General features: G+C 51.6%; 1 protein-coding gene across 1 annotated transcript; it reads right to left on the reverse strand.

The window, feature by feature from the left end:
- Positions 1 to 8,523: 8,523 nt before the first annotated feature.
- Positions 8,524 to 9,465, reverse strand: LOC135824200 (uncharacterized). Its single transcript, XM_065336931.1, has one exon. It carries the CDS (start codon positions 9,463 to 9,465, stop codon positions 8,524 to 8,526), a length of 942 nt encoding a protein of 313 aa, XP_065193003.1.
- Between the last annotated feature and the right edge of the window lie 4,288 nt (positions 9,466 to 13,753).

Raw genomic sequence — 13,753 nt, forward strand, 5'->3', positions numbered from 1 at the left:
TGGAGGCTCGGGTGACGGAGGATGAACCACGATAGCGGGAGCCGGCTTCATAAATGACACATGCCTAGAGACCCGCTGGCCTGTGACTGGATGGGTGATGACCACGGTGGAGCCCGTCATCTCGTCCACAGTCCATGGGTTTGGATCCCAGATTGAGTCGAGCTTGTTGTGCTGCAGTTCGTTCTTGCGCAGAACTTGTTGACCCGGCTTGAGGGTGATGGTCGAAGCCGGTTGCGCACTGCGATGGTGGTTCGCCGCCTCGCATTGGCGGGCGCGGAACGCATGCTCCTTGTTCGCCGTGACGGTCGCATCTGGTGCTGGGGCCGTGCACAGGCTGGGGAGAGTGTCCCGGATGCTGCGGCCGAACATGATGGTAGCTGGCGGCAGGCCTGTGGCGGGGTGGGGAGTGGTGCGGTATGCGAGTAGCCACTCGTCAAGTGCAGCACGCAAATCTCGGCCATCCAGTTGGGCAGCACGGAGGACCTTGCCGATCGTGCGGTTCATCCGCTCCACTGCACCATTGGCTTGGGGCCAGAGAGGAGGCGTGCAACGGTGAGCGATGCCCATCTGGGCCAGGAAACGGTTGAACTCCGCCGAGCGGAACTGGGGGCCGTTGTCAGAGACCACTTCTTCTGGCAGGCCGAATGCTGCGAACGCACTGCGGAGCACTGCAAGTACGCCAGCTGTAGCGGGAGTGGAGTTGAACACGTGAGTGACTGGGTAGCGACTCAGTTGGTCCACCGCAACCAAGAGTGTGCTTCCGCCTGGCAAGGGGCCATACAGGTCGACAAACACCCGTTGCCATGGCGCTGTCGATGGTGGGGTCGGTGTGGATTCCGGCCTGTATGGGCCTGTTGGCGTGTTTGCCTGACAGGAGAGGCATTGGCGGCAGAGGGATTCCGCAGCGGACGTCATGCCAGGCCACCAGACTTTCGTGTACAGTCGTTGCTTGGTCCGTGTCATGCCTTGGTGGCCGGAGTGGGCCAGTTGAAGTGTCCGCTCTTGGAGAGACAGTGGAATCACCAGACGATGGTCCTTGAGCAGGAGACCGTCGGCGGCGGAGAGTGCATGCCTTTGCGTGTAGAAAGGGCGGATGTCCACTGCCTTGTCGTCCCACATGCCCGTCTGCAGTGACAGTGTCGTATCCATACGATTGGCACGTGCCTTTTAGGCCTCTACGGGACAAGTATGCCTTATTTAGGTGTCTTATTATTTATCTATCTCCCGTAAACGGGTTCATAATCGTCTTTATTTTATATCTTCACACAATGCCTTATTTGGTATACGCTGTTATTTCCCCACATGGCTCCCGCTCTTTATGCAACAGTTCGTACACACATTTACTACGGTTTGATACGCTATTGCATGCGGGACCAGCAATCTCGTGGCCATGGACTTCCATGGCCGCAACTAGATACTATTGCGATGACTTTCCTTCTTTCTCTCTCTCTTGCTTTCCGCCTTCAGGCGGAAGCTTCGGCTTCCGTCTCTCTTGCCTTGTGCTCTCAAGATCGGCTCTTGAACTAAGTATAACGGTTAGCTCCTTTCAAGATGTGAGTCAACCTGAGCTGAACGCTGGTGTGAGTGTACGTGTCTGTATATGCCTGAGTGTGTGTGTGAGAGTATGTCTAGGTATGTGTGCGTGCGTGCGTAAGAGTAATTCTGTTGGTGGACTCTCTCCAAGTGGCCACCACTGCACGGCCTTGTAATGTGAAGGTTTATTAGTAAGTTAGTTCATGTCGACGACCGCAGCCTTGGGGTCTAACCCCGGGCCGACCGGATGCGACAACAGCAGCACGGCCTGGAGCGTTGAGTCTGCTCGAGTTGCACCTTGGATGTCGGACAAGAGGAGGGCGTAGGGAACAGAGGACTGCGCGATGGCATTGATATAGGCGGTGTCCTCCTCCTCACCAACATTCGGCAGGGGAGGATGTGGCTGAGGGTGACGACTCAAGACGTCTGCTGGGTTGGTAGGGCCAGGTTCATACACCAGCTTGAAGTGGAGGTCTTGGACCTTGAGAGCCATCCGTTCAATGCGGGGTGGAGGTCGTGAAGACGGGTGAAGCAGCTGTAGAAGGGGCTTGTGATCGGTGTGGACCGTGAAGCCGGGGTCGCCGCTGAGGAAATGGGAGAAGCGCAAGCAGCCGTACTTCACACCGAGGGCTTCGCGTTCCGTTTGCGAATAACGCTGCTCAGTGGGGGTCAGGCTGCGGCTTGCGAATGCGACTGGTTTCAGCTCGGAGTGATCCTGGACGACTGCTTCAGGAGACTGGCAGAGGATGGCGCCAAGGCCAACGGGTGAGGCATCGACGTAAAGGTGAGTTTATTTGGTATGGTCGAAGTAGGCGAGGGCCCGATCAGCTGCTATGTCGGCTTTGATGGCATCAAATGCTGCCTGAGCCTCGGGTGATCAATCCCACTGCTGACCCTTGCCAAGGAGTTTCCGCAGGGGTGCCGTCTTGGTGGCCATGTCGGGGATGTAATGGCGCATGAATGTCGCCAAACCCAGGAAACTCTTGATATTGGAAGCTGACTTGGGTGTGGCGAAAACAGCAATGCTCTCTTTGTGGTGTGGTGCAGCCTGAGTGCCCCGGCGACTGTAGATAGTCGACATGAAGGCCAGGCGAGTTTGGCGAAACTGGCACTTCGCCAGGTTGAGGGTAACATTGTGGGCACGTAGGCGTTGCAGGCAGGCGTGCAGGCGCTCATCGTGGACTTGGGCCGTCTCGCCGTAGATGAATATAATTGTCGTGCACGCTGCGAACACCTGGGAGACCCGCGAGGACACGGTCCATGGTCCGCTGGAGGATCTCAGACGCTGAAGCCAACCCCATGGCGAGTCGCTTGCACCGCATTAGGCCGAGGGGTGTGTGGAACACGGTGAAAAGACGGGATGACTCGGACAGTGAGATCTGGTGGAAAGCCTTGTTCATATCCAACTCGGTGAACACGGTGGCCCCTGGCATGTCGGAAGTAATCTCCTCAAGCGTGGGGATGGGATGGCGTTCCCGTGCCGCAACGGCGTTGACATCACGGAAATCCTGCGTGAGGCGCACTTTGCCCTTGCGCTTCGGCACGACCACCATTCGGGCAACCCTTGGGGTGGGGCCAGTGGCAGGCTCGATGACATCCAATACGACCTGCTCATGGAGCTCAGCGAGTGCGTCCTCCTGGAGGTGGACAGCCACTTTGGATGGTGCGTGAGCGACAGGGCGGGCGTTGCCATCTACGTAGATATGGGCTTATACGTCGTTGATGCAGCCGAGGCCCTGGAAGCGGTCGTGGTACTCAGCAAGGTCGTCTTGCAGTTGCGGACTTTCGATGCTGTGGACCAGCTGGATGAGGCCAAAACGCATGGCGGTTTCGCGGCCAACGATAGCAGCGGTACGTGGCGCGTGTGCGACAACGAGGAATGTTGCCGTCGAACTCATGGTAGCGGAGGAAACACAGAGGGTGATGCTACCCAGAAGAAGAAGAGGTGAAGTTGAGCCGTAAGCAAAGATTTGCACATCCGTTTGCTGAAGTGCTGCACCAGGGGCAACCTTTGCCAGGTCATCAGTATTGATGATATTGTGACTGGCACCACTATCCACCAAGACAGTCAGGGGTATGCCGTTGACGTGCACGGTGCGCCGGGCATCCTCACGGCAGGGTGCCGTAGATGGGCGAGGCGGAGAGTGGGTAGAAAACAGCTCTGCGCCAATCTCTAAAGAATGAATGGCATGGTGGCCGCTGTTGACAGCGTGCTGGTCAGAGTGTTGGTGGGGACGGCGTTCCCTGAACGTGCGGGCCTAGATGGCGGAGTCCGAGGCGCGGCATGCCGCAGCGAAATGGTTTGGCTTGCCACAGCGGCTACAGAACTGGCCCTTGGCAGCGTCACATGTGGCATGGCCTGGCTTTCCACACCGGTAGCAGGTGAGACCGGATGAGGTAGACTGTGGACACTGGGCTTGGGGCTGGCGTGCAGCTGCGTAGCCGTGGCGCTGTGACCCCGAGAGGGCATCCACATGGGCAGGCTGGGGTGCTGCTGACGCCAGGGAAGCGACGTGGGCGTCCTGCTGTGAAGCCACTGAAGAGCCCAGTTAGGCGTCCTTGATGGCGAGTACATGGGTGATGCTGGCCTCATACGCGCGAGCTGCTTTCAGAGCTTTGTCGGAGTCGAGGCCATCGATCTCCAGCAGTTTTCGCCGAAGGGCGTCGGACTTGCAGCCGATAATCAGCTGGTCCAAGACAGCCAATTTCTCAGCGGCCGTATCCGAGAAGCCGCTGCGTTTCACGTGGTCGCCCAAACGACAACAGCAACCCTCCATAGTCTCGTTCGGCTGTTGACGAAGCGGATGGAAATTGAACCTGAGGAGCGTTTTGTTTTGGTGTTTATCGAACTCGTCCTGCAATGCTTTGGCGAGGTCGTCGAATGTTGCCCCTGTGTTGCTGAGAGTGGGCACGAGTTGCTGGATGTCGTCTCCTCCCAGGTACTGGAGTAGCCCACGCTGTTGGTCGTCATCGCCAATTTTGGACGCAGCAAGATAAAGTTTGAAACTCCGTGTCCAGGCGAGCCAGCGCGTGGCGGCATCGTAGAGGGAGACATAAATAGGAAAAGGTCCAGGGGGCGGAATGGCGGGTGGTCGGTCACCCATGCTCGCCGCGGAGGAACGAAATAGTTCGCAGCGCCAATGTGGTATTGTTTCTTCTTCAGTCCAAAACAACAAGACTCCAGAGTCAAACCATGCACAGCAACTAAAAGCCGCGAAGTCCGTTTCACGCGCGCGCGGGAAACGGCACATGCTACATGCATAACATCACGATGTACTACTACTACTACATGCATCATGAATGTCTGGAGTGGCCAAGGAATGCCACAGCGCGTAGGAACACGTGAACACTACAGTTAGCAAGTGCAGGCATGAAAATAAGTACTACCTCTCAAAATTCTCACCATCAGCCGTCACATAACCTTCTCACCACTCGCAGTCGGAGGTGATGTGCTGCTCATAATTACCGAATTGTCCTTCTTCTTGCCTCCCTCAGAAGAACATGTGGTCGCATGAGCCTAGGCCTAAAGTGTATTCTTTTTTTTGCGCCTATTTTTGCACCCCATCAACCAACTCACGCATTTTTACAATTACACTATCAGCCCGGATCATCCATTCGCGCTATGATCCAAGCTTGCAGCCTATATCAATCTTATCTTCTGAAACTTGTAGTCAAGTTGCTGTCTGATGATCGGTTAAAACCGTGAAACTCAGAGTTACAGAAGAAACGCTTTTCGTCCCTCTCAAGTGTGTGTAATTATAAACATAATTGGCTGTTTTCTCGAGCATTCTGCGAGCATCGTCTAGAGCATATTCTAGTCATTTCTTCAGCATAATCCTCTTACCCCTAGTGACTGGGCAGCTTGGGAACACTTGAAAGAAAAGACTCAGCACATTTCTACCTACGACCACTAAGCCGATCGACTAAATCTTATTTCATTTATTTCTCTCAACTCCTGGTCCATGACCAATGGCCACTTTCAAACTATTTATTATTAAACATAATATTAATGATATCAATGATCAATAATTATGTCGATGGTGGCTAGGCATTGGCGGATAAAGCTCGAAAAGGTGTCGGATTCTGCTAGAAAAGCAGAGAACAAATTGGAAGAACCATACAAACCTGTTTTATGGTGGGCAATTCCTCGAATTCTCCTCCATTTCTTTATCCACGTACTAATCATGCATCAAACTTACCAGAAAAGTACCGAATTCTGGCAATCTTTTTGTATGCCGGCATAATCCGCATATACCTTATGGTGGTGGCCACACTTGCCTTAGTCTACGCTTGAAGGATGGCGAAGAATTGCCCACTCTGAGTGCGGAAAAACATTTGAAAGTAAAAACAATTGTGAAGTTGGCAGTTGCAACGAGGAACACACGCTTCTTGCAGTACTTGACACTTGACGGACCCACGGCTGCAATCCGGAGCCCACGAGAAGCACCTCGCACCTTACACTCGGCAGGCTTCCAAGAAAGTGAATCAGTCAAGGGTTAAGTTCGGCAAGAGGCGTGTTTTCCTCGTTGAAACAATCATCTTCATGACTAACAGGGGCGAAATTGCCACTTCTAAGTTCGTATATCGTTGTCCTTCACCCGAACGTGTGACTAGTTGTTGAAGGTGACAGCGTCGTGAATATTTACTGGCTCTCACCGTCTGTTGAGTGCAACTCCATGACGACTCTGACTCTAGCTGTTACCTGTGGGTTCACGAGGTGTTTGTCGCGTTGGAAACTAAATGTATCTGTAAGTTTGTATCCCTGTTGATGGTTTGCTCTGGCGAGCCGTATACATGTATAAGTGGTGTAGTTCAGGCACAATCTTCCTCAGCCTACTCAAACTTCTCTGATGAGGCGTGGATTCCCCCGAACACTGTGTATTGAGCAGAGATTGTTGCTTTCTAGCAGGTTTGCCGAGTGGAAGGTGCGACGGGATTCCTCATGTGCTCCGGATGGCAGTCGTGAGTCTGTCAAGTGTCAAATTCGGCAAAAAGCGTGTGTTCTTCCGTGAACCAACCAGTTACTTCATGACTAATACCGCGGAAGTCGCAACTTCTACACAATTTTGAGTCAAAACAATTGTTTGTAAACCAGTTCTCCATTGAAACATCATAATTATTAGTGTTTACCCTACCAGTTCTCCATTGAAACATCATAATTATTCCCGTAGCTATGCAGAAGACGTTACTTCAGTAACGTCTGGCGCTAGCCAGGGTCCACACAGCTTTAATTCCCGTAGCTATGCAGAAGACGTTACTTCAGTAACGTCTGGCGCTAGCCAGGGTCCACACAGCTTTAATTCCCGTAGCTATGCAGAAGACGTTACTTCAGTAACGTCTGGCGCTAGCCAGGGTCCACACAGCTTTAATTTGGTGTTTGTTTGTTTGTTTGTTTGTTTGTTTGTTTGTTTGTTTGTTTGTTTGTGTCACGATTGGCGCTATCCCGTATCTGTTCCGTACCGTACCGTACCAGCCAAGACAGCTGGCCACAACATTTTGGTTTGTTTGTGCCATCGGCATGCCTGACGCTATCCCGTACATGTCCCGTACCATCAAGAATACGGTACAATCAAGAGAATGAGTATATATGCGAAGTGTATCGGGGGGAATGCATTCAGTGCAGTAACATTTTGTGTGGATTTGTGTGCGAGGCCGAGATCCCACTAGCAGGCTGGCTGGGCCGCCTGTCGACCAGCCCGGGAATCGCATGTAGGCCGAAAGCATAATAATTAACGTATAAAGATGTATAGCAGGTAATCGTATTATGTAAACGACTCCCTGCTGTGTAGGGAGATTTTCTGGAAATTAATACGAAGTAGGGAGATGTGGAAATGCAATTAGACTGGACGTTAGTTGCCGAATGGGTGACATGATGCGTCAGCAAAAACAACCTTTAGAAGAGAGATCCCGTCGTCTCCAAAATAATCCTGAACGGGCGAGTCAGCGCCGGTCACAGGAAACGTCGGAAGAGAGATCCCGTCGACTCCAGAACGTCCGTGATCGGCAGAGTCAGCGCCGGTAACAGTAAACGTCGGAAGAGAGATCCCGTCGACTCCAGAACATTCGTGATTGGCAGAGTCAGCGCCGGTCACAGGAAACGGCAGGACAGACATCGCGTCGACTCCAGAACGCCCGTGATCGGCAGAGTCAGCGCCAGTCACTAGGGGTGTGCGGATAATGCTCGAAAAGGTGGCAGATTCTGCTCGAAAAGCAGTGAAATTGGCAGAACCATACAAACCTGTGGCGGGCAATTCCAATTCTGCTCCATTTCTTTATCCACATACCAAACATGCATGAAACTTACCAAAAAAGTAACGAATTTGCCAATTTTTCTGCCGGCATTATCCTTTAGCAAATTTAGGTCTGCGCCTGCTAAGGGGGCGCGCGAATCGGGCCACTTCCTGGTCACAACGGACACTTCGACAGTTAGCGGCAATGATTACTTTACACGTTACAGTTAGAAAGATTCGGCAGACTACATATGAACAAGAAATAAGTACAGGGGCAAGGAGCCATAAAAAGGTGCTTCGGCAAGGGCCAAGCAAGCAGAGAGAGATTGTCAGGAAGAGAAAAGGCAAGCTGGCTGGCGGCAACCGTATGCAAAAGTGAGGTTCGTGGCGAGATCGGTTACGGTGTCATGCAGGGCACGGTTGCGGATGTCTACAGTGAGACCGAACTTGTGGAGGAAATCGGCTCCGAGAATTGGACTAGAAACATCGGCGATCACAAAGAGCCATGGGAATGACCGACGAAGACCGAGGTCAAGGGTGAGCGATCGACAGCCATATGTGGGAATGCTAGTTCCGTTGGCTGCACGCAACGTGTCAATGACGGCGGTCTGCTTGCCTTTGCGGAACGTGGTTGGCAAGACACTGACGGCGGCGCCAGTGTCGACTAGGAGACGCAAACCCGTGACACGGTCTCGGACATAGAATAGGCGACATGTGGTCTGCAGGCCAGCGGTGCTGGTCGCCAACAGGGGCTGGCCAGCTAGTTTGACGACCGGGAGCAGGGTGGTCGGCAGTTCTTAGCTTGGTCGCCAAACTTGCTATGAAAGAAACACAGGCCGGGCCGACCGGGCGAGTTGTTCCGTGAGCGCGGTGGACCAGATCCACGGCCAGGGCTGCGACCCCGGGATCCGTCCAACCGTTTATGCAGAGAGCTGACGGCCTCGGTCAGGGCAGCAATCTGTTGCTCCAGGGCGGACATCCGAGCGTCGTCCTGTGGTGGGCGTTGGATGGCGGAGACTGAGGCCTGGGTTGTCTCCATAACCCGGTCAGCAATGGCAGCTAATTCGGAAAGGCTTGTAGCCTTTGGGGTCGACGCAAGGACCAGCTGGGCATTGCTCGGAAGTCGCTGCAAAAACAGCTCCCGTAAAATCGACTCATCCAATTGGCTGGAGCCAATAAGCTGCTGCATGCGGCGCAACAGGTGGGATGGGGTGCGGTCTCCAAGCTCCTCTTCCGTGAGCAGACGCCGGAGTCGCTTCTGCTCAGACATCTGAGTGCGGGCGATGAGCTGGCTTTTCAGCGTCGTGTATGGCTCAGTCTGCGGGGGACTGATGAGCAGCTCTCGGACCTCCATGGAGAACTGCTCCGACAGTGCCGCAGCTACATAATCGAACTTGGTCCGCTGGGCAGTGATGCCACGATGACTGAAGAGACACTCAGCCCGGGCAAACCACAGAGCGGGATCCGAAGGGTAAAAATCGGGCAGCTTGATACTGACGGCTGCCACAGCTGGGGGCCGGTCCAACTCAGGGCTACTCCCAATAACACTACCACTGGTACTGGCTGTGGCCTGTGCCTTGTTGAGCTGATCCAGCAGAGCCTGCTGCTGTTGCCTGAGCTCCATGAGTTCCTCCCTGGTAACTGAGGGTGCGTCCGGGAAAGGTTTTCCACGGCCCTTCCCGTTGCTGGCCGGCGTGGTCATGGTGAACAATGTAGCCTTGCCTACAGAAATATCGGGGTCACCAATTTAGCAAATTTAGGTCTGCGCCTGCTAAGGGGGCGCGCGAATCGGGCCACTTCCTGGTCACAACGGACACTTCGACAGTTAGCGGCAATGATTACTTTACACGTTACAGTTAGAAAGATTCGGCAGACTACATATGAACAAGAAATAAGTACAGGGGCAAGGAGCCATAAAAAGGTGCTTCGGCAAGGGCCAAGCAAGCAGAGAGAGATTGTCAGGAAGAGAAAAGGCAAGCTGGCTGGCGGCAACCGTATGCAAAAGTGAGGTTCGTGGCATACGGTACGCCAATATGCTAACGTACGCTAAAGCCAGTGCTTCCAAAAACATTGCGGAAAAGTGCAGCGTGGGCAGCACAAAAGCCACGTGGGTGACTGTGAGAATTATGACGTAGCAAGTCGTAGCACGACAATCCGCATATGCCTACCGTTCACAGGAAACGTCAGGACACACATCCTGTCGACTCCAGAACGCCCGTGATCGGCAGAAACGAGCCAGGTGCGGGATAGCGCCAGGCATGCCGATGGCACAAACAAACAAAAAATGTTGTGGCCAGCTGTTTGTGGCCAGCTGCCTTTGATGGTACGGTACGGGACAAATACGGGGTAGCGCCGGGCGTGACACAAAAAAATTAAAAATTAAAAATAAACAAAAAATATTAATCCCGTAGTAATGCAACAGACGTTACTTCAGTATCGTTTGGCGCTAGCCAGGGTTCACACGGCTTTGGCACGTCACATGCATGATGAGCAAGCAAAAAAGCATAGCGTAGGGCCCTGAGCTTCCAAGCTCTCTCGTTTGGTATTTGTTTGTTTGTGTGGTTTGTGTGTTTGTTTGTTTGTTTGTTTGTTTGTGTCACGCCTGACGCCATCCGTATCTGACGGCAAAAAAGCATAGGATGTTATAAATTTTTCAATTCTCCTTTTTTTCAGGCATATCCTGGGATTCGAACCCGCACTATCGCCCTACATGCATTCCCCCATACACTTCGCATTCATACCCATTCTTCCAAGTTGCTTCACGTTAATCTTGCGTTTGAAAGCCCTATTTGAATATTGCGGGCAGCTAGACCGTGTCGTATTACCCTCGATCGTACCTGTCCCGTACCTATTCCCTACCGTACCGTGCCATCAAAGATGGCTGGCCACAATGCATATTCAAATAGGGCTTTCAAATGCAAGATCACGATGTGAAACAACTTGGAAGAATTAGTATGTATGCGAAGTGTATCGGGGGCTGCATGCAGGGCGCGCGATAGTGCGGGTTCGAATCCCAGGTTTAAAAAAAGGATTTTTTTTAAGAAAACATCCCTATGCTTTTTTTTGTCTAGGTCATCAAGGCAAAAAAGCATAGCGCAGGGCCCTGAGCTTCCAAGCTCTCTCGTTTGGTATTTGTTTGTTTGTGTGTTTGTTTGTTTGTTTGTTTGTGTCACGCCTGGCGCTATCCCGTATCTGTCCCGTATCTGTCCTGTATCTGTGACTACAAAGGCTCTACAGGATTGTACATAACAGCTGTCCACAATATTTGCGGGCTCCTGTATCTGTCCCGTACCGTACCAATATTTGTCGTATTATGTACACGACTCCCTGATGTAGAGGGAGATTTGGAAAGAAATAGGAAGACGAGAAGGAAATTAAATTAGAATAGACGCCGAATAGGTGATAGGATGCGTCAGCATAAATAGCGTCAGCATAAACATACATGTACTTTGGAAGAGAGATCGTATCGTCTCCAAAATAAGCGTGAACGAGCGATTCAGCGCCGGTCACAGGAAACGTCGGAAGAGAGATCCCGTCGACTCCAGAACCCCCGTGATCGGCAGAGTCCGCCGCTCCCAGGCAACGTCAGGACAGACATCCCGTTGAGTCCAGAACGCCCGTGATCGGCAGAGTCTAAGCCGGTCCCAGGAAACGTCAGGACAGACATCCCGTTGAGTCCAGAACGCCCGTGATCGGCAGAGTCAGCGCCGGTCCCAGTGAACGTCAGGACAAACATCCCGTCGACGCGCAGAAAAACTAAATCTGCAGCCTCTTTTGCCGTCGGACAGGATACGTATTATAGGAGACTGTAAAGTTATGTAATGTCCAAATTTCCACGTGAGCAGCAGGTCACTCGCGTTGATTCTTCGACGTGCGAGCCAAATAACGCGAGCTGAACTTTCGAGTCGCAGACATCCGGTCGACGCGCAGAAAAACTAAATCTGCAGACTCTTTTGCCGTCGGACAGGATACGTATTTTAGGAGACTGCTAAGTTATGTAATGTGCTCCACAGGCAACCAATGCATTCGGCGTCGTCATTGGCTCAACAGGTCAATGTACATGTATTACTACAAAAAGGCCAGAAAATCCGATTACTGTATTAAAATCAACTAATTTTCGCTGGCGATTTAATTTCGCTGATTTCGCCGCTTGGTACCAACCGGCCAAAGTAAATCGCAGGCCACAGTTTGTCATATAGGCAAATGATGCATGATTGAGCAATGGATGCATGTGAGAGCAAAAATACCGATCGATTTCAAATTTGACGTGAAATTGCGCGTCACTTCGGAAACGAGAGAGCTTGGAAGCTCAGGGCCCTACGCTATGCTTTTTTGCTTGCTCATCATGCATGTTTTTGCAATACAATGATGTGGCCAATCAACGGAAAAAAAACATTTCCATCAGTTCTTATAACATGTACGATGAGCTAGGCAAAAAAGCATAGCGTAGGGCCCTGAGCTTCCAAGCTCTCTCGTTTGGTATTTGAATGTGTGTTTGTTTGTTTGTTTGTTTGTTTGTTTGTTTGTGTCACGCCTGGCACTATCCCGTATCTGTCCCGTATCTATCCCGTATCTGTGACTACAAAGGCTCTGCAGGATTGTACATAATAGGCCATTCACACGACGGGCAAACTTACTTTTATCGTACTGTTTCCAAGGATATTTACTCGGATACGATAAACTTGGACACACGCGTGCAACTGATTTTTATCTTGGCCGAGGCCCTTTTGCTCGCAATTATCTTTGCACGCCAGGAAAAGTGTCGGTTGTTGAAAGTGCGTACTGCGAATTCAGTGCTTGAACAAGGGAAAGTTCAACATTTCCCGGCATTTTCAGGAGGTCACTATGGATACATTGACGGTTGCAAAGTTTGTTTGTTTGTTTGTTTCTTTTATTTGAATTCGTTTAGAGCACAGGCAATTCTGCCTTCTCACCAGAGGAAAAACCTCCGGTTCCTGCTAAGAACGAATATAATATTATGAGAGAAGGAAATATGTAAAAGAATCATAACATGATAATTCCAAAGCACAAAGTTTGTATATAATTCAAATGGGTGTTTGTATGTGTAAGCATGCAGTGAAGAAAACACCGAGAAAACATGCAGTAATGTTTAGGGATGCCGAGCAAGTTGGTTACAAATTACAATTAATTCTGTTCAGAGCCAGTTTAAAGGCAACCGCCGCACTGTGGAGGCGAATATCGCTGGGAAGGGCATTCCAAAGAGTGCTTCCCACAAATGTCAATGACTGACGACCGGAAGGTCCAGGAAGGAAAGGCACTTGCAGTAGCCGCTGCTCCTGTCCTCGAGTAATTCGGCGATCATCCCGGGATGCTTGACCTGTGTTAGCCATCAACTGAAAGTAGGCGCAGAAAAGAGGACTTGCAAGATCATGTAGGCAACGGAAAACAAAAAACAAAACCTTGTAGTTAAAAATGTGAGTTAGGGATCGAATAGATAAGCGCACGAGGAGGGGGGCTGTGGATGCACGGCTGGAGAGTCGGAAAATTGCACGAATTCCGGATTTGCTGGATTTGATTAAACGACTCTGCAGCTGCTGTGTCAGCGACGGGAAGAATGCATTGGATGCGTACGTTAGTCGTGCTTGCACAATGCCAATGTACCAAAGTCTGCGGGCTCTTATGGGCAGAGATCGCCCATGGCGCCATAGCTGGCTGATGGCGACTGACGCCTTCTGCACAACACTGGAGACATGTGGCTGCCAGGATAGCTGGTCATCAATGGTTACGCCAAGGTATTTGGCAGTGGAGGTAACAGTTAAGGCTTGATCCTTACATTTCACGACTGGTATGTCGCCAGTGAGTCCCCGAGGTTGAATTACCATGACTTGGGTTTTGCGGGTGTTCAGCAGAAGCCCAATTTCGGAGAGCCAGTCAGACAGACGTGTCACAGCTGTAGTCAACGTCTTGCAAACAGTGTCCAGATCTGAATCAGAATAATCTAGGATGATGTCGTCCGCGAACTCCTGATG

This window comes from Sycon ciliatum, chromosome 9 (genome assembly GCF_964019385.1).
Source record: "Sycon ciliatum chromosome 9, ocSycCili1.1, whole genome shotgun sequence".
Classification (NCBI taxonomy): Eukaryota; Metazoa; Porifera; class Calcarea; order Leucosolenida; family Sycettidae; genus Sycon; species Sycon ciliatum.